Below are 21013 nucleotides of genomic sequence, written 5' to 3'. Positions count from 1 at the left end.
TCTCCCTCACCCCCGCCTCCCAACCTCCAACCTGCAGCTCTGGGCAGTTAGCACTTGTCACACCCGGGGACACTTCTGTCCTGGGCCTCCCATTGCCACGTGCCTCTGATCACCTCCCCACACGTCCACAAGTGTTTCCCACAAAAAATTAGTTCCCCCAAGACAGGGGCCCCACAGCATACATCTCTGAACCCTGGGACTCAGCCAGGTACCATGACAAGAGGCAATGTCCTGACTGCCTGGTGGCCTGGGGTGCCCGGGCTACACTGACCTGTTCACAATGGATGTGTGTCCCCGGAACACCTGCAGACACTGCCCGGTCAGCACGTCCCACTTCCGGATGGTGCAGTCAGCGCTGCACGTGAAGGCAGCTTCGTCCTCCAGCTGGCAGAAGGTCACGTAGCTTTCGTGTCCTGCAGACGAGGGCCAGTGTGAGCGTAGCCAGCTCCTGTTTCTCTTGGAGAATGGTTGAGATGGGGGAGGCGGGAAAAAAGCAGGGGGCAGAGAGCGTTTGAATCCAGAAGTGACGCACTTAAATCTGAGATGATGACTTAAATCTGGAAGAGTCTCAAGAGCCACGGGGAGCCAGGAACAATTCAGGGGACATGCAGCCTGCCCGGAATCCTTTTGTTCCCTGATCTTCCTCTCACTCCTTCCGCCCTCCTCTCCTTCCCTCTCCCTTCTCACTCATCTCCTTTCAGTCTTCTTCAAACTTTTCAGCTGTTCGTACTCACTCAGTCATTCAACAAACCCCATGTTACAAAGGCAGAAAGTATAGAGGCCAAGGGCATGGTCTTCGGAGCCAGAACGCTGGGCTAGCGTCCTGTGCCTCTATTTCCTCACCTGAAACGGGGAGAGTGATGATGCCTATCTCATGCGGCGGTGGGCGGGGGGTGGGGGTTGTTGGGCAGACTGAGTACATGCCAGGTGCCAGCTGTGCTTTCATTTGGGGAGAGACACCGTGATAGGCAGAACACTGGCCCCAAAAATAGCACATCCTAATTGCAAAATCCTAGAAATGTTACCTTTTGCGGAAACAGATACATTGATAGATGTAATTAAGAGACAGGGAGATTCTCCTGGCTATGGGGTCAGACCCTAAAGGCCATTGTGAGCATCCTTTTTTTGTTTTTTTTTTGTTTTTTTTTTTGGCTTTTTGTCATTTCTTGGGCCGCTCCCGTGGCATATGGAAGTTCCCAGGCTAGGGGTCGAATGGGAGCTGTAGCCGCCGGCCTACAGCAGAGCCACAGCAACATGGGATCCGAGCCGCGTCTGTGACCTCCACCACAGCTCACGGCAACGCTGGATCCCCAACCCACTGAGCAAGGCCAGGGATCGAACCCGCAACCTCATGGCTCCTAGTCGGATTCGTTAACCACTGAGCCATGATGGGAACTCCGTGAGCGTCCTTATGAGAAGGAGGCAGGGGACGATCTGAGGACAGAGAAGATGGAGCCGAGACTTGCAGGTGCTGGCCCTGAAGATTGGAGGGGCGCGGCCACAAGCCGAGGGGGGCAGCAGGCACCAGCGGCTGGAAAGGCAGCCACCTTCTCCCCTGCAGGTTTCAGAGGGACCGCAGCCCTGCCCACACCTTCATAACCATCCCTGTGATACTGACTTTGGACGTTCGGCCTCCAGACTGTGTCGGAACGAACCTGTTTTAAGGCAACCCAGTGTAACCACTGGTCCCAGCAGCCACAGGACACGAATCCAAGATAATTTAGACACGTTGCCTGCCTTCAAAGGGAGCAGCCAGCCCAGCAGGACAGACAGCTGAGCATGACACATGCTGGGACAGAGCGTGACAAGGGTCACAGAGCAGAAGCCTGGGTGTGGCAGGTGAGGAAGGGTCTCTATGGTGCTGTGTCCATCAGAAGAAGAGGAAGAGCGTGTGGAGAGGCGATGACACAGGGCTGAAGGGGTGACTGGAGCAGATACGGCACAGGTGCAAGTCTGGGACAGGGAGGGGGCCACGCAGTCTGGGGTCTCAGCCAAGTGCGCCTGGGTGGTTGTCAGACCTTTTGACTCTCACCTTGGCTGTGGGCTGTTTATGCCTCGAGCATCATTAAGCAGCTCAGGGGAGACCTCAACCCCTGGATCCACTAGGGCCTGTTTTTCAACCAGTTTCAACTGAAACTGACTCTCTTTTTTTTTTTTTTTGACTGTGCCCTCGGCATACAGGAGTCCCCAGGCCAGGGATGGATCCCGTGCCACAGTAGTGACCCGAGCCACAGCACTGAAAACACCGGCTCCTTAACACTCAGCCACCAAAGAACTCCAAAACTGACTCTCTCCCTATTTTTTCCTTTTTCTTTTTTTTTTTTTTTTTTTGCTTTTTAGGGCCACACCCACTGCTTATGTAGATTCCCAGGCCAGGGGTCAAATGAATAGGAGCTACAGCCACTGGCCTACACCACAGCCACAGCAATGCAGATCCGAGCTGTGTCTGCGACCTACACCACAGCTCACGGCAACACCGGATCCCTGACCCACTGAGCGAGGCCAGGGATCGAACGTCCATCCTCATGGATACTGGTCAGATACGTTTCTGCTGCGCCACGATGGGAACTCCCCAAAACCGACTCTCTCAGAGGAGAATTCAGGGACCAGAAAATCAAGAGAATCAAAGGAACGTTAGATGAAGAGCCATTTCACAGGTGAGGAGACCGATGACTTCAAATAGTAACATATGTGAGTGATGTGTTTACTACATCGAGGATTTTGATCGGATTTAAAGTTTCATCTAGATGCCTGCTAATCAGTAGAGATTTAGAATCTCCTGGACAGTTTCAAGCTGATTCACAATTTTTTTTTTTCTGGCCCTGGGTTCAAGCTTATTCTTGGAAGAATCCAACTTCCTGGGTTCTAAGAAACAGAATTTTTTTTTTTAAAGTAAGAAAAAAAAGATGTTTTTCCATCTTCTTGGATAGCACATACCAGGCCTCCAGAAAAACGTTTGTATGACTTAACTAAACACCAGAAGAGCTGCCAGCTGCTGCCCCGGAAGAAGCACCCCACTTTTAAAAGTTGAGGGCAAAATGCATTGGCAAAATGCAGTCCAGCTCTTCGCCAACCCTGAAATGTTTATAAAATATTTAAGGAGTGTCAGCGAGCCTTCCCTAAGACCAGATCTGCGGTCAGGAGGGCCCGGAACCGTGCGACGAATATCAGGCTTCCTCAGGTGGCTGGAAGGTGGCCAGGGAGCTGGTCCTGCCCAGCTCATGTCCTCAGCCCCTGGCTAACCAAGGCCAAGAGGGGCTCCCTCGGGGCGTCACCTCCCTTCCAGGTGACCATCTCAATAGCAACTAATGGCAGGAAGGGAGAGTGCCAAGCGGACCTGCCAATCAGGCCAGGGAAAGCGCTGAAAACCCAAGCATGGCATCTCTGCTCACTGAAACCGCAGCCACTAACCAGGCGCTCTAAGGATCCTGAGAGCTCTTCCGACATGTGAGGTTACAAAGATGATATATTGGAGCTCCCGCTGTGGCTCAGCAGGTTGAGAACCTGACTAGTGTCTGTGAGGATGCAGGTTCAATCCCTGGCTTCGCTCAGTGGGTTAAGGATCTGGTGTTGTGGCAAGTTGCGGCATAGGTCACAGATGTGGCTTGGATCCCGTGGCTGTGGCTGTGGTGTAGGCCAGCAGCTGCCACTCTGATTTGACCCCTAGCCTGGGAACCTCCCCAAGCCGTGGAGAAAAAAAAAAGAAGAGGATATATTCACTGATTGCAAATCAAAAGAAATGCAAACACATATAAACAAAGACTTAGAGAAAAGAGGTGATAGTGAAAAGAAGTTTTTGAAAAAAAAAAGAAGTTTTTCAATGTGAAAAACCTTATCTCTGAAGCTGGGCCAGGCTGACCCTCTGTGCTCTCAGGGGCCTGGCCGAGCTGGCTGGGGCTCCCTGCATGGGTCAAGGTCCTCCTCCCATGCTCAGGTCCCTTCCAGGGGGACCAGACAGATGCCCGCCTCACATCTGACAACCCCAGCGAGCTGACTTGTAGCACAAGAGCCCTGGGGGTTTGCGAACATGCCCACCCCCCACACACACTATAATCCACAGACTAATGACAGGGCTGCATGGCCTGAGGGCCGGCAGGGTCACAGAGGATGGATAAAGGAGGGCTGGGAGGAGGGAGGGCCTCTCACGTCTCCAGGGACCTCGGCCATGAGCTGCTGGAATTATGCAGAATAAGCAAAAATAAAGGCCAAACTAAAAATAAATATTTTTGAAGGGATGTAGAATGCAGATAAAATGTGGTTATTATGTTCAAAAGAATATGCTGAGGCTCAGGGTTTGCTGCCAAGGTAGTCGGCCCCTCCCGCCTCCCAGCTCCACGGTCCCAAGGCGCCCTGTCCACGTGCAGGGCGGCTCGCAGCGCTGGAGCCCCCGGTCTGCAGTGGTGGAGGGGCCAGGCCCAGCTGAACTCACGGTCCGCTCAGCATGGAAAGTGGGGCCTCCACTCCCGCTGATGCCCCTGGCGTTTTCCCTCTGGGCCAGCGGGTCCCTGCCCCTTCTCCAGCCTGCTCCCTGTGGCTCTCCCACCCCCTGTGGGCTCCCTGTCCCCCCACTGCCCGCAGGGCTCAGACAGTCGGGAGCCCCAGCAAGAGCATCTAGGTCAGGAAATGTTGGCCCAGGCTCTCAAACCACAGCCGCGCCTCCCCGGCCCTTTCCAGGCTGCAGTGACCGCTCCCACCTTCCCTCCTTCAGGCCGGGGGACAGCAACCGACAGCCCTGCTGCTACTTGCCGCAGGTACTGTGGCTCCCCATGCCCTGCAAGCATCCCTGTAGGAAACTCTCCTGGCTTTAACATTTTGTTTTTATTTATTTATTTATTGCTTTTTAGGGCTGCACCCACGGCATATGGAGGTTCCCAGGCTAGGGGTCGAATCGGAGCTGCAGCCGTCGGCCTACACCCCAGCCACAGCAGTGCAGGATCCGAGCCGCGTCTGTAACCTACACCACAGCTCACGGCAACGCCAGATCCTTAACCCACTGAGCAACGCCAGGGATCAAACCTGCAACCTCACGGTTCCTAGTCAGATTTGTTTCTGCTGAGCCACGACGGAGTGACCATTGTGAAGTGGTACTTGCAAACCTTGGGCCATCTGCCCCCAAGTTCCCAGCCTGGGCTGAGGCTCTATAGTCACTGCCGCCACCATGGGCCCTGTCCTCAGCCCAGCTTCTCTCGCCCCACGACCTTGACCCTGCGCTCCTGCCTCCCTCTCCATCCTCCGGAACCCTCAAGGGAGTTCACCTCCCCCTGGAGAGTGGTCTCTGCAGAGCCGAAGAACGCCCTGCCAGCGTGGGCTTCCTTCCCATCCACACTTAAAACAAACTGCCTTTTGATGGAATTCTTCCTTGACCGAGACAAAGTTAATAATGATCTGTTTATGTCTGAGAGCCTGCCCTGTGCTCCACAGGCCCTCTTACAAATATGTATGCGATGACTCGGCAATCCCGCTTCTGGGCAAATGCCCAAGAGAATGGAAAGCAGGGCGCGGAAGGCACATTTGCACACCCATGTTCACGGCAGCATCATGCACAACGGTCAGGGGAAACGGCCCAAGCGTTCACCGACCGACGATCACACAATGGGCCAGTATCCGGCCCTCAAAGGGAAGGACATCGGGGCCCACGCTGCCACCTTGGGAACGCTGCACTCAGTGAAAGGAGCCAGTCACAGGAAGACAAACAACGCACGATGCCACTTATACAAGGTACCTGGAAGAGTCAGGTTCCTGGAGCAGAAAGTACAGCAGCGAGGGCCCGGGGCTGAGGGAGGGAGGGAGGAATGGGGTTTTGTTCAATGGGGACAGTTTCAGTTTTGCTTCAAGGTGAAAAAGTCCTAGAGACGGTGGTGGTGACGGTTGCACATTTTGAACCTTGAAGATCTCTGAACTGTACACTGAAAAAATGATTAAGATGGTACATTTGTATGTCAGGAGGTTTTTCAAGTGACAATTAAAAATTGCCTTGGTTTCAGGCCCTCTTGAGCCAAGAGGTGAACTCTGCCTACCCCAGGTCACTGAGTTCCCGCTCATGGGAAGTTCAAGGGCACACAGCCCCTCGGCGTAGCAATCATTCTTTCAGTCCAATCTGCCAGTTCCCCAGGGCGAGATCCGAGACTCTTGCACCTTTGAATCTGACACAGGCACCCAGCCCAGGCAAGCCACCAGGCGGGCGAGGGGGAAAGGGCTCTGGACCAGGAGGGAGGGGCACAGAGGGCTGGCCAGCCTCAGTTTCCTCATCCACAAAATGGGGATGCTAAGGCATCCCTGTTGTGGCTCAGGAGGTTAAGAACCTGACTAGTATGCATGAGGATGCAGGTTCGAGCCCTGGCCTCCCTCAGTGGGTTAAGGATCCGGCATTGCCATGAGCTGTGGTGTAGGTCGCAGACGCAGCTCAGATCCTGCGTTGCTGTGGCTGTGGCGATGGCCTGCAGCTGTGGCTCTGATTCAGGCCCTAGCCTGGGAACTTCCATACGCCGTTGGTATGGTCCTAAAAACCAAAAATAAATGCATAAATAAAATACATACATACATACATAAATCTGGGATTTGAAAAAATAAAACAATAAGACATAAAACCAACAGGCTCAAGATCAGCCAGTTACTGAAGCTAATTTACTCCCTGTGCCTCCATGAGCAGGGAGGTCACCCAGGATTTGCTGATTAGGGTGGAAAAACCAGCAGTGATAACTGGGCACAGAGTGCAGGAAGCCTGGTGCCTTCGCAAGGGGCTATACTGGCCACTCAGAACAGAGGGACCTCACAGACCTGTGACAGGGACCCAGGGTAAGAAAAACAGTCACCTTCCTGTGGGCAAGCACACAAATATATATCAGTAAGGGTGCATTTGCAGAACTCCTTCATGAACGAGTATTTCCGTCTATGTGTACTTCATGGAGTTTCCAAATAGGCGAAACTGCAAATGAAATGCGGCAGCAGGGGAGGAGGGCAGGGTAGTCCAGTTGGGGGGATCAAATTTCAATCCTGCCGCCCCCCTGGGCTGGCTGTGTAAACCCCTGGCAAGCTACTTAACTCCGTGCCTCTGTTTTCTGTCTGCACAAGGAGGATAACAGGTCTACAAGGAGAGGGCTACCCAAGACAGCGCCCAGGGCGCTTAATGAACCCCCGTTGTGACCACGATGCCCCGGAGAGAGGAAGTGTTCGGCCGCAGGTCATCTGGCCACTGAGAGATGAGGGAGGGCGCAGCTTAGCTGAAGGGGGCAGAGGGGCGATACCTTTTTGCTTGTTAAAACGTAGGTGATGGAAGTGATTTCACGCAGCGGTGGAGAAATGCTCTTCGCCCTGACAGCGGCGCCGCTCGGCTCACTGACCCCAACGCCACCCCCTCTGCACGCCCACCCCGCCCGGCGCCCTTCCACGAGTGTCCGCGACGGGCGCGGGCTGGACTTTGGGGAAGGGGTCTGCGGCAAGAGCCGAGGTCTGCGGCAGGCGAGCGGGCAGGGAAGAGGACAGAGCGAGAGGGCGCGGGACGCGGCCAGGCGGGTCTACCTTGCAGGAGGGCGCAGCACTGGCCGTCCGCGGTGCTCCAGAGCCGGGCGGTGCCGTCCTCGCTGCCCGTCAGCAGGCGCTGCCCGTCGGGGCTCAGGCTGAGCCAGTTGATGCCCCCGCGGTGGTCCGCGCAGACCCTCAGGGCAGACCCTCCGCCCCCCATTCTGCTGGTCGGGCGGGGACCGGGCGCAGGCTGCGCCCCGCTAGGGAGGGGCGCCCCGGCACCCACGCGGCAGCAGCTCCCTAAGGCTGCGGCCCGCGGCCATCGCGGGGCCCCGGCGCCGGGCTCCTGCAGAGGCACCAGGAGAGGCGGGGGTGAGGCGGGGGAGACAAGCTCCGGTGCGCCCACCCAGCCTCCCAGTCCCCCGACCCGGCTCGGGGGCGACCCACTCGGGACTCCCTGTCCCCGGGTGAAGCAGCCGCAGCCCCACCTGCGGGGAACGCCTCCCTCCCTCGTGCCCCCCGGGAACACCCGCACCCCACCTGAGCAGAGGCGTCTCGCGGGGCGCGCTGGAAAACCCAGATCTCCTCGCCGGGCGTCGGGGACTCGGGGGACCCGGGGAACTGCGCACCCTCGTAGCCCCGCGCTGTGCGCTCTCGACTGCCGGGCGCCGAACAATACAGTCCAGCCAGGCTCCTCCTCAGAGACCACCCCTCAACCTGTCCCCTCCCACTTTTCGGGCCCGCGCTCCCGCAGACACCCCCCACCCCACCCCCTGGGGACCGATCTCAGCCCGCGGTCCCTGCGCCCGCAGGGGACCGCGCCACGTGCTGCGCTCCCGGCTGCCCAGCCTGCGCCTCTGGGCCCCTGCCCTCTGCCACCCCGGCCGGGACCAAAGGCCGGGACGAGGAGGAGGTGGATGGCAGGGTCCGGGCTGGGGAGCCGCACAAGCCGGGAACTCACTCGGGCCCGCGGCTGCGCGCCACCACCAGGCAAGTCTGCTCCTCCCGGGCTCCCCGCCCTAAGGATCCTGCCAGAGGGAGTTGGGGTCGCTCCCCCGTGTTGGAGAGCGCCCTTAGTCCGCCCTCGCTGGGGAATCACGTACACACCCCAAATTGTAAGTCAGTCCCTCCAGCGGAGGAGGAGCGACCCCCGTGTCCCAGGGCTCGGCGCGGGCCTCTGACCCTCCACCGAGGTCTCTGCAGGAATCCCACGCCCCGGCTGCCCGCGTGTCCTCCTGGAGTGCGGGTCTGCTGGTTCCCATCAGCGGAGTTCCGGCTTCGCGGGGGGCGGGGAGGGGTGAACCCCCCCACTCGGATCCTCCAGGTCCTAAAGGTAGAAGGATTTCCTGAATGCTCCAGGGCCCGTTAGAGGAGAAATCTGGGCAAACCTGAGGTCGGACTTGTGTTTGCGTGTTTGGGTGGGTGGCGGGCAGGAAGCAGGGTGGCTCTGGAAAGCCAGCCCTCATCTGGACCACCGGTCCTCCCACGGTTGACCATGCCCAGACTCCAAGAGAAAACCCCATAGTGGGGTCCCACCGGGCGGGCACTGGGCCATTTATTCTCCAAGTGGTCAAAACCTGAGAAACCCATTCTTCCTTTTCCCAAACTTAGGAATCACCTTGCAGCTCGGCCTAAGGAGAGATCAGGAGACTTATTTCCTAGGTGATGGGGGCCCGTGAAGGGTTTGAGGAAGGCCTTAGAGTGGCATTTGGAGTTGCTGGAAAAAGACTGGTGGAGGGGACGCTGAAAGGAGGCAGGAGTTAGGCTGCTGTGCTCCAGCAGGAGAGCTGGAGGAAGCAGGGGCTGTCGCAACCCAGAAGGAGACTCTTCAGACACCAGACGCCTGCTGCAAGGAAGGCCTGGGTAGACCTGCTGGTGACACGTATTCAGAGATGCGTCTACAGGCTGATTGTGAGTTCATTTTAGGACGTGTGTACTTAACGGGGCCATTGCAACATCCAGACGTGAAGGCTGATGGGCATCTGGCCATACAGGTGTGGCCTTAGCCGTGAGGCCAGGCAGAGGGGGCAGGAGTCAAGGGCCTGCTGAGAGCTTCGGTCCGTGGGGACGGTGGGGGAGGAGTGAGAAGACAGGACAAGTTAAGACGGAGAAGAGCCAGAGGAGACCCCAAATGTTGTGAGCAGGCATCCGTTATCTTGGATGCTAAGAGGAGAGAGAAGGGATTTAAGAAGTGGGGAGGTCCCTGGCAGAGGGGGCCGGCCACGGCCAACCCATCAAAGAGCCTGCTACTCGTCTCCCAGACAAGACGGCTACACCACGAGAAAACCTGAACTTTCCAGGGGCCCACACAATACTAGTGAGCCAGATGGGAGCCATAGTTTTCTGTGCCTTAGTTGCCACCAAACCACCCCCCACGCCCCCTGCCTTCTCAGCGCACAACACAACGGAGGGGATTCAGAAGCGCTGCTGTGGTCAACACGACACCCACCAGCCAAGGTCCAGTACTGCTCACCCCCGCCCCATCTTCCTCTTGCTAAATCATGATGTTTTTGGTTCTTCTTCTGTATTTATCTTCTCCTGCATTCACCTCCCCTCTCACACCTCCCTCATTGGTTTGGCACAAAGAGGTTCCCCAGCGGGGAGTGAGCCAGCCCGTCTGTTCCCTTGCCTGTGTGGGGACAGTGTGTGGGCGATGGTGTGGGGGGCCTGGGGGTCTGCGCGTGCAGTGCAGATGCTGTCATGGGCCTGCTTCTTGCCCCTTTTCTCTTGCAGGTTGGGCATCACACACTCTGCTCTGGTGACTTCGCCCAAATCTAACGGCAGTGCAAGAAGGCAGGCAAGGTGGAAAACAAGGCTTAATTCCCCCGAAACGGGGGTCTCCCACCTCCCACCTTGAGAAAACAGAGCTGTAGAGACCCAGGAGCCAAGTCAGGTCTGCCAGCAAAACCGTGAAGTCGGCATACCCTGGTCTCCTCCCCCCACCTTCCAGAGCCCCCTCTTCCTCATGGAAGAATCAGGAAAGAGGCAACATTTAACAGATGAAGACCGGAGGAGGTGACTCTTGGCACTCACCCCGATGGAGGAGGTCATTTCGTGCTTAGACACGTGCCACCCAAATAGCCATGATTCCACCTGCTAGAAAGAACGACCCCGGGGCCCTCTCCTCCGGGCATCGAGAAAGGCAGATGGGTGCTGGGTTTCCGTTTAGAGTAATGAAAAAAGTCTGCAACTAGATAGTGGGGATAGTTGCATAACGCTGTGAATGTACTTCAGGTCATGGAATTGTACGCTCTAAAATGGTTACAGTGGGGGTTCCCTCGTGGCGCAGCGGGCGAAGGATCTGTTGTCACTGCTGTGGCTTGGGTCACTGCTATGGTGCAGGTTTAATCCCTCACCTGGGAACTTCCGCATGCCACGGGCACAGCCAAAAAAAAAAAAAAAAAGGTTATGGGTTATGATGATAAAATGTATGTTATGTGTATTTTACCAAACACAAAACACATTGCATCCCTGAAAAAAAAAAAAAAGAGGGCTTTATGAAGCTGCAATACTATTACTATTATAATTAAATTTTGGAGGATAATTATCAATGAATTAAAAGCACTGTTGGCAGGCTAAGACTGCCATATGCCCTTAGAACCCTGTACGCACGCACGTCCCAGACTGTCAGTGTTTGCAGGGTCCAGAGAAGGGCGGGACCAGCATCAGATGTCTGAGAGTCTCCTAGTCTCTGAACAGGGGTCCTGAGCCAGGCTGACTTGGACCACTGGGCCCAGGTCTGCCCCTCCCCCACTCTCCTCATTCCCACGATAACATACTCTCAAATCTGCTCCAAAGGGACTGTCCGTTCCAATCAGGGTCCCAATTAAAAACAAGCAGGCTTATCCTGGCCCGGGAACCTCCATATACCTCCGGTGCAGCCATTTAAAAAAAGAAAAAGAAGAAGAAGAAGCAGGCTTAGAAAACTGAACCTCCCTTTCAGGCCAAGAAAAAAATCTCCTTTGTACTGGCCACTCCCCGGCCACTGTCTCTAGCTGCTGGCGCCAGAAGTCAGGAGTCAGGCCACTTAGAGACTGGGCTGGAGGCAAGTTCAGAGTCTGGACACTCACGTGGCTCCCCAGGCTCACCCCACATCTGGCACTGGAATGTCTAGGCCTTTCCTGGGTGTCTGACCAGGGCTGTGTTGGTACAGACATGGCTATTCTGCAGCCTTAGAGCCAGCTGGGAAATATCCCATCCCTCCAAATTTTCATTTTATCTCCCTCATAGACTCTGCCCAGCAGTTTCAGAGAAGTATCAGAGGCTAACTAGATAAATGGAAGGCAGTTTTGGAGGGTTTTTTGTGGGGTTTTTTTGTTTGTTTGTTTTTAAAGGTCACAGGCTAGGGGTCAAATCGAAGCTACAGCTGCTGGCCTACACCAAAGCCATACAACACCAGATCCAAGCCGTGTCTGCAACCCACACCGCAGCCCACAGGCAACACCAGATCCTTAACCCACTGAGCAAGGCCAGGGATTGAACTTGCATCCTCATGGATACCAGTTGGGTTTGTTACCGCTGAACCACCACGGGAACCCCAGGAAGGCCGTTTTTACTTTTTTTTTATTTTTTATTTTTTTGTCTTTTTGCCATTTCTTGGGCCACTCCTGCGGCATATGGAGGTTCCCAGGCTAGGGGTTGAATCAGAGCTGTAGTCACCGGCCTACGCCAGAGCCACAGCAACGCAGGATCCGAGCCGCATCAGCAACCTACACCACAGCTCACGGCAACGCCGGATCGTTAACCCACTGAGCAAGGGCAGGGACCGAACCCACAACCTCATGGTTCCTAGTCGGATTCGTTAACCACTGTGCCACGATGGGAATTCCAGGAAGGCCGTTTCGAAACAGCTCGCAGAATTCACTAGCTTTGACTTCGGGTCTGGCCAACAGGAAGTAACAGGGACTTTACCGTCCTGCCTCCTACCTTCACCAACTAAAAGCAAACACATAAAATATGTGAAACAACAGTGTTCAAGATGCTGGGCATCTGCAAAGAAGGACAGTGGTTCCTGAGAGATGGGGACAGAGGAGGTCGGTGCTAAGAGTGCTGCAGCTCACCGTCCTGAGAGAATTTCCAAACCTTGGAGCAGGAAAACGGAGCCTGGATGGAGGCCGGTGAGCTTCCTGAGTTTTGGCAGCAGGTGAGTGCCCAGGATGAATGAAGTGTCTAGAGTTGCTGGGATAGAGTGGAGACCCCCGGAGATCGACGGAAGGTCCCTCTCTGAGATGCAGGTGGAGAGGGATGACGGCATGCATGCGAGGAAGCTCCCCAAGGTGGGAAAAGGCCTGCTGCCCAACCCCCACATGGGGCTGAGGGTAGGGCCCCAAGAACAGGCAAGCAGTTACTGTATGTTCCATGTGTTCAAACAGTGATGTAGGAGCACAGGGTCCCAGCTGTACGTAGAGACGAAGACCATGTCTGAAATTAAACAACAGCAACACTGGATGGAATGAACAGAACAGCAGAGTAGGCATTTCAGGATAAGTTATTAGGAAACTGGAAGACACAGCAGTAGAAACTGTCCAAAATGAAAAGCAAAGAAGAAAGAATTTTAAAAATAGAAAAAGCATCAGTTAGCTGTAGGACAACTTCAAGCAGCCTAATATATGAGTAATTGGAGCCTTAAAGAAGAGAGGAGAGGAGTTCCTGTTGTGGCTCAGTGGTTAACAAATCCGACTAGAAACCATGAGGCTGCGGGTTCAGTCCCTGGCCTTGCTCAGTGGGTTAAGGATCCAGTGTTGCCGTGAGCTTGGTGTAGGTCGCAGACACAGCTCAGATCTGGTGATGCTGTGGCTGTGATGCAGGCTGGCAGCTAAAGCTCTGATTCGAACCCTAGTCTGGGAACCTCCATGTGCTGTGGGTGTGGCCCTAAAAAGAAAAAAACAGCAACTGAATTTGTAGTTAAAAATCTTTCTAGGAGTTCCCGTCATGGCGCAGTGGTTGACGAATCCGACTAGGAACCATGAGGTTGCGGGTTCGGTCCCTGCCCTTGCTCAGTGGGTTAACGATCCGGCGTTGCCGTGAGCTGTGGTGTAGGTTGCAGACGCGGCTCGGATCCTGCACTGCTGTGGCTCTGGCGTAGGCCGGAGGCTACAGCTCTGATTCAACCCCTAGCCTGGGAACCTCCATATGCCGTGGGAGCGGCCCAAGAAATAGCAAAAAGACAAAAAAAAAAAAAAAAAATCTTTCCACAAAGAAAACTCAAGGCCCAGATGGCAGATGGCTTCATTGGGGAACTGTACCAAATATTTAAGGAAGAAATAAAACCAATTCTCTACAAACGCTTCTGGAAAATTGGAGAGGAGGGAATACTTCTCAGTTCCTTCAATGAGGCTAATATTACCGTGATATCAAAACCAAAGACAGTGTAAGAAATTATAGTTGTAAACCAACATTTATGATGAGCACAGATGCAAAAGTTCTAAACAAGTTTAGCATTCAAGGTCAACAATATATAAACATCAGAAAACATCAAGGAGTTCCCGTTGTGGCGCAGTGGAAATGAATCCAACTAGGAACCATGAGGTTGCGGGTTCGATCCCTGGCTTCCCTCAGTGGGTTGGAAATCTGGTGTTGCCATGAGCTGTGGTGTAGGTCGCAGACACAGCTCAGATCTGGCGTTGTTGTGGCTGTGGCATAGGCTGGCAGCTACAGCTCCAATTAGACCCCTATCCTGGGAACCTTGGTATGCCATGAGTATAGCCCTAAAAAGGACAAAAAAAAAAAAAGGAAAACATCAAGATCAGGTGAGATTTATCCCAGGAATTCAGGGTTGGTCTAACACTCAAAAATCAATCAATGGATGGCATAAGGATAGACTTGTAGATCAGGGGAATAGAACTGAGAGACGAGAAATAAATCCACACAGTATGGTAAATTCATTTTCAACAGGGTCCCAAGACAATTCAATGAGAAAAAGAGCAATCTTTTAAAAACATGATGGGAGGACAACTGGATAGCCACACACAAAAGTTTGAATTTGTACCCCTACCTCACACCATATACAAAAATTAATTCAAAACCAATCAAAGATCAAAACTATACAACTCTTAGAAGGAAACATTAGGGCACATTTTCATGATCTTGGATTAGAGAATCTTTTTTTTTTTTTTTTTTTTTTTTTTGGTCTTTTTGCCTTTTCTAGGGCCACTCCTGCGGCATATGGAGGTTCCCAGGCTAGGGGTCAAATCGGAGCTGTAGCCAACGGCCTACGTCAGAGCTACAGCAATGCGGGATCCGAGTCACGTCTGCGACCCACACCACAGCTCATGACAACATCGGATCCTTAATCCACTGAGCAAGGCCAGGGATCGAACCCGCAACTTCATGGTTCCTAGTCGGATTTCTTAACCACTGCGCCACGACAGGAACTCCGGGAATCATTTTTAAGCTATGGCACCAAAAGCATAAGCAAACATTTTTTTTTTAAATTGGACTTCATCAAAACTTAGAACTTTTGGGGAGTTCCTGTCGTGGCTCAGTGGAAATGAATCTGACTAGCATCCACGAGGACACAGGTTCGATCCCTGGTCTTGCTCAGCAGGTTAAGGGTCTGGCACTACTGTGAGCTGTGCTGTAGGCTGCAGACACGGCTGAGATCTGGCATTGCTGTGGTGTAGGCCAGTGGCTACGGCTCCAATGCGACCTCTAGCCTGGGACCCTCCATATGCAGCGGGTGTGGCCCCAAATAAACCAACAAACAAACAAACTTAGAACTTTTGTGCTTCAAAGTATACTCTCAAGAAACTAAAAAGGCAGTCCACGGAATGGGAGAAAATATTTGCAAATCATATCTCTAATAAGGGTTTAATATTTGGAATATATATATTTTTAAAACTTACAACTCAACCTAAAGATACAAATAACTCAATTTTAATATGAGGAAAGGGTTTGAATAACATTTCTCCAAAGAATACAAATAACCAATAAACACGTGAAAAGATGCTCAACATCACGAGTCATTAGAGAAACTCAAAACCACAGTGAAACACCACTACGAACCTATGAGAATGGTTCAAATGAACAAGTCTGATCATTCCAAGAACTTTCATTGGCAAGACTATGAAGTGACTGGAACTTTCACGCACAGGCACACCTTGTTCTACTGCACTTCACTGCACTTCGCAGATACCGGTTTTCACAAGTTTCATGGCAACTCTGCATCAAGCAAGTCTGTTTGTGCCATTTTCCCAACAGCATTTGCTCACTCCATGTCTCTGTGTCACATTTTGGCAGTTCTTAAACTATTTCAAACTTTTCCATTTTTTTTTTTCTTTTTATAGCTACACCTGCGGCATATGGAAGTTCCCAGGCTAGGGGTCAACACAGAGCTGCAGCTGAGGCCAACGCCACAGCCACAGCAACTCTGGATCCAAGCCGCATGTGCAACCTATACCGCAGCTTATGGCAACACCAGATCCTTAACCCAGGGAGCGAGGCCAGGGATTGAACCCGCAGCCTCTCGGAGACTATGTTGGGCTCTTGACCCGCTGAGCCACAATGGGAACTCCCATTGGTATTAAATTTATTACACGGGTCTGTGATCAGTGACCTGTGATGTTACTACTATGACTTGCTGAAGCCTCAGATGATGGTTAGCATTTTTCAGCAAACTATTTTTTTTTTTTTTTGTCTTTTTGCCTTTTCTAGGGCCACTCCCACGGCATATGGAGGTTCCCAGGCTAGAGGTCTAATTGGAGCTGTAGCCGCCGGCCTATGCCAGAGCCACGGCAACGCTGGGATCCGAGCCACATCTGCAACCTACACTACAGCTCACGGCAACGCCGGATCCTTAATCCACTCAGTGAGGCCAGGGATCGAACCCGCAACCTCATGGTTCCTAGTCAGATTCATTAACCACCACGCCACCACAGGAAATCCAGCAAAGTATTTTTTAATTAAGGTATGCACATTTTTATTTTTATTTTCATTTTTTTTTTTAGGGCCGTACCTGCGGCATATGGAGGTTCCCAGGCTAGGGGTCGAATCGGAGCTGTAGCTGCCAGCCTAAGCCACAGCCACAGCAACGCAGGATCCAAGCCGCATCTGTGACCTACACCACAGCTCACAGCAATGCCAGATTGTCAACCTACTGAGCGAGGCCAGGGATCAAACCTGCATCCTCATGGATACTAGGCAGGTTTGTTTCCACTGAGCCACGACGGGAAGTCCACATTGTTTTTTAAGACATGCTGTTGCACACTTGGTAGACTACAGTATAGTGTAAACAGAACTTTCACATGCACTGGGAAACCAAAAAATTCATCTGACGCTTTATTGAAGTGATCTGGAACCAAGCCCACCATATCGCCAAGGTGGCCAGCACAGCTGAAGAGAAGAGAAAGTGGTACAACCACTTTGGAAAAGAGTTTGGCAGTTTCCCAGTCTTGAACATACACCCACCATATGACTCATCCATTCCTCTTTCCCCGAGAGAAGCAAAGCATCCGTCCATATGAGGGCTGACTCGTGAATTTCCATAGCGGCTTTATTTCTAATGGTCACACACTGGAAACAACCCCGAACATCCCACAGAGAGTTTAGCCGAGCTAATGCTGCCTCAGCACCCAAGGTGCTGGCTAGGGGCCCAGCAGGGACCTTCCTGCTGTTTCCAGGGACCTGTCTCTCCTTCCCTCGGGGCCCTAGTCTGAGGCCTTCCACCCTCGCAGGCCCCAGCACAGGGACACTCCCCTTACTCAACAAGTCAATAGGACAGAGTTCTTCTTTTTTTTTTTTTTTTTTTTTTGGTAGCTGCCAGCCTACGCCAGGGCCACAGCAACGAGGGATCCGAACAGCATCTGCAACCTACACCACAGCTCACGGCAACGCCGGATTGTTAACCCACTGAGCAAGGGCAGGGACCGAACCCGCAACCCCATGGTTCCTAGTCGGATTCATGAACCACTGCGCCACGACGGGAACTCCAGACACAGTTCTTCTTGAAGTGCAATTACTGCGGGGTGTAGGGAATTACTCTACCCTACATTCCAGATTTCAGCCTCAGAGGGAGAAATATTTGGGACAGAGAGACCTTCCTAAGCTCCCTGATTTTTCCCTGTGCAGGTGGGAGCTGTCTTTGGCTTATGATTTCAAGCCAACTCTGCCAACTCCTCTTGCAAGTAGTTACCTGAACCCAACCCACCCTTCACAGTCTTCACCAGCATCTTGCCCACAACAGCTCACAGGGAGGTAAAACCAGGTGTCTTGTCTTGGCTACTGCCGGCCGAGGGAAAAGAGCTGGTTTACAGGGGTGGTCAAAGATTTCCTACCTATTTTATCCCTCCCCGCAAGAATACCCTCTGAACAAAAATCCCTATGCTTTGGCAATCTTTATATGATTTCACGCTCATCAAGTGACCATCATAGGGCTGGCATGATCACACACACTGTGTAATAACTTTTAACTTCCATAACAGCCTCTCAAGATAAGTATCATCTTCCTGATTTCGCTGATGAGGGAAGTTGCTCTAGTGAGTGGAGAGTTCAAATCTGTTACCACCACGTGGAACGACAGGTCCACCAAAGGAAAGGACACAGAGGCCTCGGCTTGAAAGGAGCAGGCCCCACCCTCTGTGCTAACCCAGGGAAGGCTCAGGGTACTGCCTTTCTCTGCAGTCCCACTGCACTTCCCTGGGAGTTCCCTGGCGGTCAAGTGGTTAGGATTCATCACTTTCACTGCTGAATTTTCCTAGAAAGATCGTGAGCAAAGATCTGGCAAGAGTGCCTTTCCCTGAATATTCAGATGAGGCTCTGTGGCTGCTGCCCTAAGAGCGTTTCTCTGAGGATGAGATAAGCAAGCTGACAGCTGGTCTCAGCGTGAGACACACCTCTGCCCTTTCAGAGACCTCAGACCTGCACGTGGGCCCCTCTGCTCTTCATGCTCAGCTGACACAGTAAGGTACCCTGGTTAGAATGTGTGTGTGTGAGAGAGAGAGAGAGAGACTCGGAGGGACAATGAGCCTGGTTTAGCAACATCTGTTTTCACTCATTCCAGAAGATTTCTAGCTGCCCGCAAAATCAGGCATTTGCTTGCTCTCTGTGTGGATTCTGAAGCCCAGTGTGATTCGTACTGAGCTTGCTAATCCTACAGAGGGCATTTCCATGAGTTCTGGGTCCCTTGGAGTGGAGGCCAGAGCCAGCTGACCATGAACCCCACACCTGCCTGTTGTTGTTGGGAGCAGAAAGAAGGGCGTCAACTGGGGGTGTCAGTTCAGCATTCTCTGGTTGCAAGGAAAGCAATTTGAGTTTGGTGAGGGATTTATTGGAAACAGAGCAAGTGAAGAAGAGATCAATGTCCAGGTTAAAGAAGGTTAAGGACTTGGGGAAAGCCAGCTTCTCAGCAGCCAGAACTGGAGGAATGCGACTCGGGGATGCGGCTGTGAGTTTACTTGGCTCTAGCCTTCTTCTCTCCCGGGGTGACTTGGCACCCGGATTTCATTTCCAAGGAGACAGAGTTTAATGGCCCTACCTTGACTTTGCTTTGGTTGGGAGCAGGGGCCTGGAACTGCTGCCTCATCAGAACCACAGCAACGGTAATGGATCCAAGTCGCTCGCCGCCATTGACCCTCTGGCTGCCCAGAGCTCGCACACCAGCAACAGGTTCCCTGTGGTCACGGATCCAAAGGGCCCCTGCTTCGCAGGGGCTACCCTGGAAGAACCGCACACGCACTGCCCCTCTCCCAGCAGGTGACAGCCCGAAGGCCCACCCAGCTTACCGTGTTCTGAAGTGGCGTGGCGGTGTGCCAGGGTGGCTGGTCTCTGGGTTCGCGAGCTCGAGTGACAGTCGCTTTTCATCGAATACTGTCTCAAAATTCTATAACCTATGTTCTAAGTAATAGATTGGACACTGCCTACAAAGAGAAGAATATTTTTTACATGTGTGTGTCTCGGTCCGAAAGCCAGGACAGCCTCTGCTGTACGTGGTGGGCAGGAGTCAGGGGCCAGCTAGATACGCTGGCTTTCTGGCTCCTTCTGGTGCAACTCTGGGCAAGTTACCTTGTCAGCCTTTTTCTTGTTTCTTTTTTCTGGCCTTGCCTGGGGCATGTATAAGTTCCAGGCCAGGGATCGAACCCAAGCCACAGGAGCAACCCACGACAATACCAGAGACTTAACCCACTGGGCCACAAGAGAACTTCCTATAAGCCTATTTCTTTAACTCTCAAAGAGACAGAGTCTCAGGAGTTCCCTGGTGGTCTGGTGGTTAGGACTCAACGCTTTCACCACTGCAGCCAGGATTCAACCCCTGGTTTAAGAACTGGGACCCCACCCACATGAAGCAGCTGTTTATCTTGGCCAAATAAACAAATAAAAAATAAAATTAGGGGAGTTCCCGTCGTGGCGCAGTGGTTAACGAATCCGACTAGGAACCATGAGGTTGCGGGTTCGGTCCCTGCCCTTGCTCAGTGGGTTAACGATCCGGCGTTGCAGTGAGCTGTGGTGTAGGTTGCAGATGCTGCTCGGATCTCGCGTTGCTGTGGCTCTGGCCTAGCCCGGTGGCTACAGCTCCGATTAGACCCCTAGCCTGGGAACCTCCATATGCCGCTGGAGTGGCCCAAGAAATAGCAAAAAATAATAATAATAATAAAAAAATAAAAGTGCAAAATTTAAAAAAAAAAAAAATAAAAATAAAATAAAATTAGGGAGTTCCCATTGTGGTGCAGTGGAAGTGAATCCGACTAGTATCCACGAGGACTCTGGTTCAATTCCTGGCCTCAACTCAGTGGGTTTAAGAATCCAGCGTTGCCGTGAGCTGTGGTGTAGGTCGCAGACCGGGATCAGATCCTCTGTTGCTGTGGCTGTCGTGTAAGCTGGCAGCTGCAGCCCCCATCGGACCCCTAGCCTGGGAACTTCCATATGCCACAGGTGCGGCCCTGAAGAGCAAAAAAATAATAATTTTTAAAAATTAAATAAATAAATTTTAAAGAAGAGGAAAGACAGTCACACATCCACCTCTTTCCTCATTATAAGTAAAAACTGGTTTAGCACAGTGTTTGGGGCATAGTAATTGCTCAGTAAACGTTAGCTGCTAGAGTTGTTACCAGTATTTACTGATAACCTAGCAAGGCCGGCCCTGCTTTAACAGCCCAATTAGGTTCGCTTAGAATTTGCTAACTGTTCCTATGTAAACAAGTGATGTTAAATGTTTCTCCCCCACAGAAAGTTTACTTTGGCGCACAGCCACTGGCCTGGCCCTATGGGACGTGATCAGCAAAAAATCCCAAGAAACTGGTTCCTTTCTGTGCGGGAGGGAATCTGTTAAGGACGCAGTTTGGGATGATCGGCACGGGTCCTGAGGACCCAGGGAAGAAATTCCTCTCTGGCCCGAGTCCCAGGAATCGCTGTGCTTCTCCTGGGAAACTGGTTTGTTTCTTTTCAGCTTTTGGACTTGGCCTCCCGGAACCCATCTTGTTTCCGGGCTTGCTTTGGCCTAATCAGGAGTCCCAGCCAGGAATCCGGACGCGGCATCGCCTCTTGGTCTCACCTTTTGCAAAATGCCCCAGACTTTTCCACAGGCCCTCCCCATCTTATCTTCTGAGGCCGTGGACCCTCT

At 52.8% G+C, this 21013-nt stretch overlaps 1 protein-coding gene and 2 long non-coding RNA genes across 20 annotated transcripts in view; 1 reads left to right on the top strand and 2 right to left on the bottom strand.

Annotated features, from left to right (window-relative positions):
* The window catches only part of WDR86 (WD repeat domain 86), a 49865-nt gene extending 28852 nt beyond the window's left edge, over positions 1-21013 (bottom strand). For 13 of the 17 annotated variants that reach the window (XM_085005146.1, XM_085005147.1, XM_085005150.1 and 10 more), the window contains exons 1-3: positions 8002-8115; positions 7519-7807; positions 272-413 (exon numbers count right to left, since the gene is read on the bottom strand). In XM_085005146.1, the coding sequence (XP_084861272.1) occupies positions 272-413; positions 7519-7681 (305 nt within the window). In that variant the 5' untranslated portion in view covers positions 7682-7807; positions 8002-8115. Of the gene's footprint in view, positions 1-271; positions 414-7518; positions 7808-8001; positions 8136-19178; positions 19314-20944 lie in introns of those variants that run through there. The other 4 variants (XM_085005156.1, XM_085005154.1, XM_085005155.1 and 1 more) reach the window with 2 other exon arrangements.
* LOC146394884 (uncharacterized) lies at positions 5375-7192 on the bottom strand. Its single transcript, XR_014833547.1, has 2 exons — positions 6018-7192; positions 5375-5906 (listed from the first exon to the last, which is right to left on the bottom strand). It is a non-coding gene; the product is annotated as an uncharacterized LOC146394884 (long non-coding RNA).
* Positions 9073-11008, top strand: LOC146394883 (uncharacterized). 2 transcript variants are annotated; one of them, XR_014833551.1, is made up of 3 exons: positions 9237-9372; positions 9855-9918; positions 10195-10277. It is a non-coding gene; the product is annotated as an uncharacterized LOC146394883 (long non-coding RNA). The 2 variants fall into 2 exon arrangements; XR_014833552.1 differs by lacking the exon at positions 9855-9918 and having other exon boundaries at positions 9073-9372; positions 10195-11008.

The sequence above is a fragment of the Sus scrofa genome, chromosome 18, assembly GCF_054392235.1.
Source record: "Sus scrofa isolate SSC_HxYL_T2T_F1_AM1 chromosome 18, Sscrofa_HxYL_maternal_Yorkshire_Landrace_v2.0, whole genome shotgun sequence".
NCBI classification, from domain to species: domain Eukaryota; kingdom Metazoa; phylum Chordata; class Mammalia; order Artiodactyla; family Suidae; genus Sus; species Sus scrofa.
Note: the sequence above shows the minus strand (reverse complement) of the source record. Positions and strands in the feature narration are given on the sequence as shown.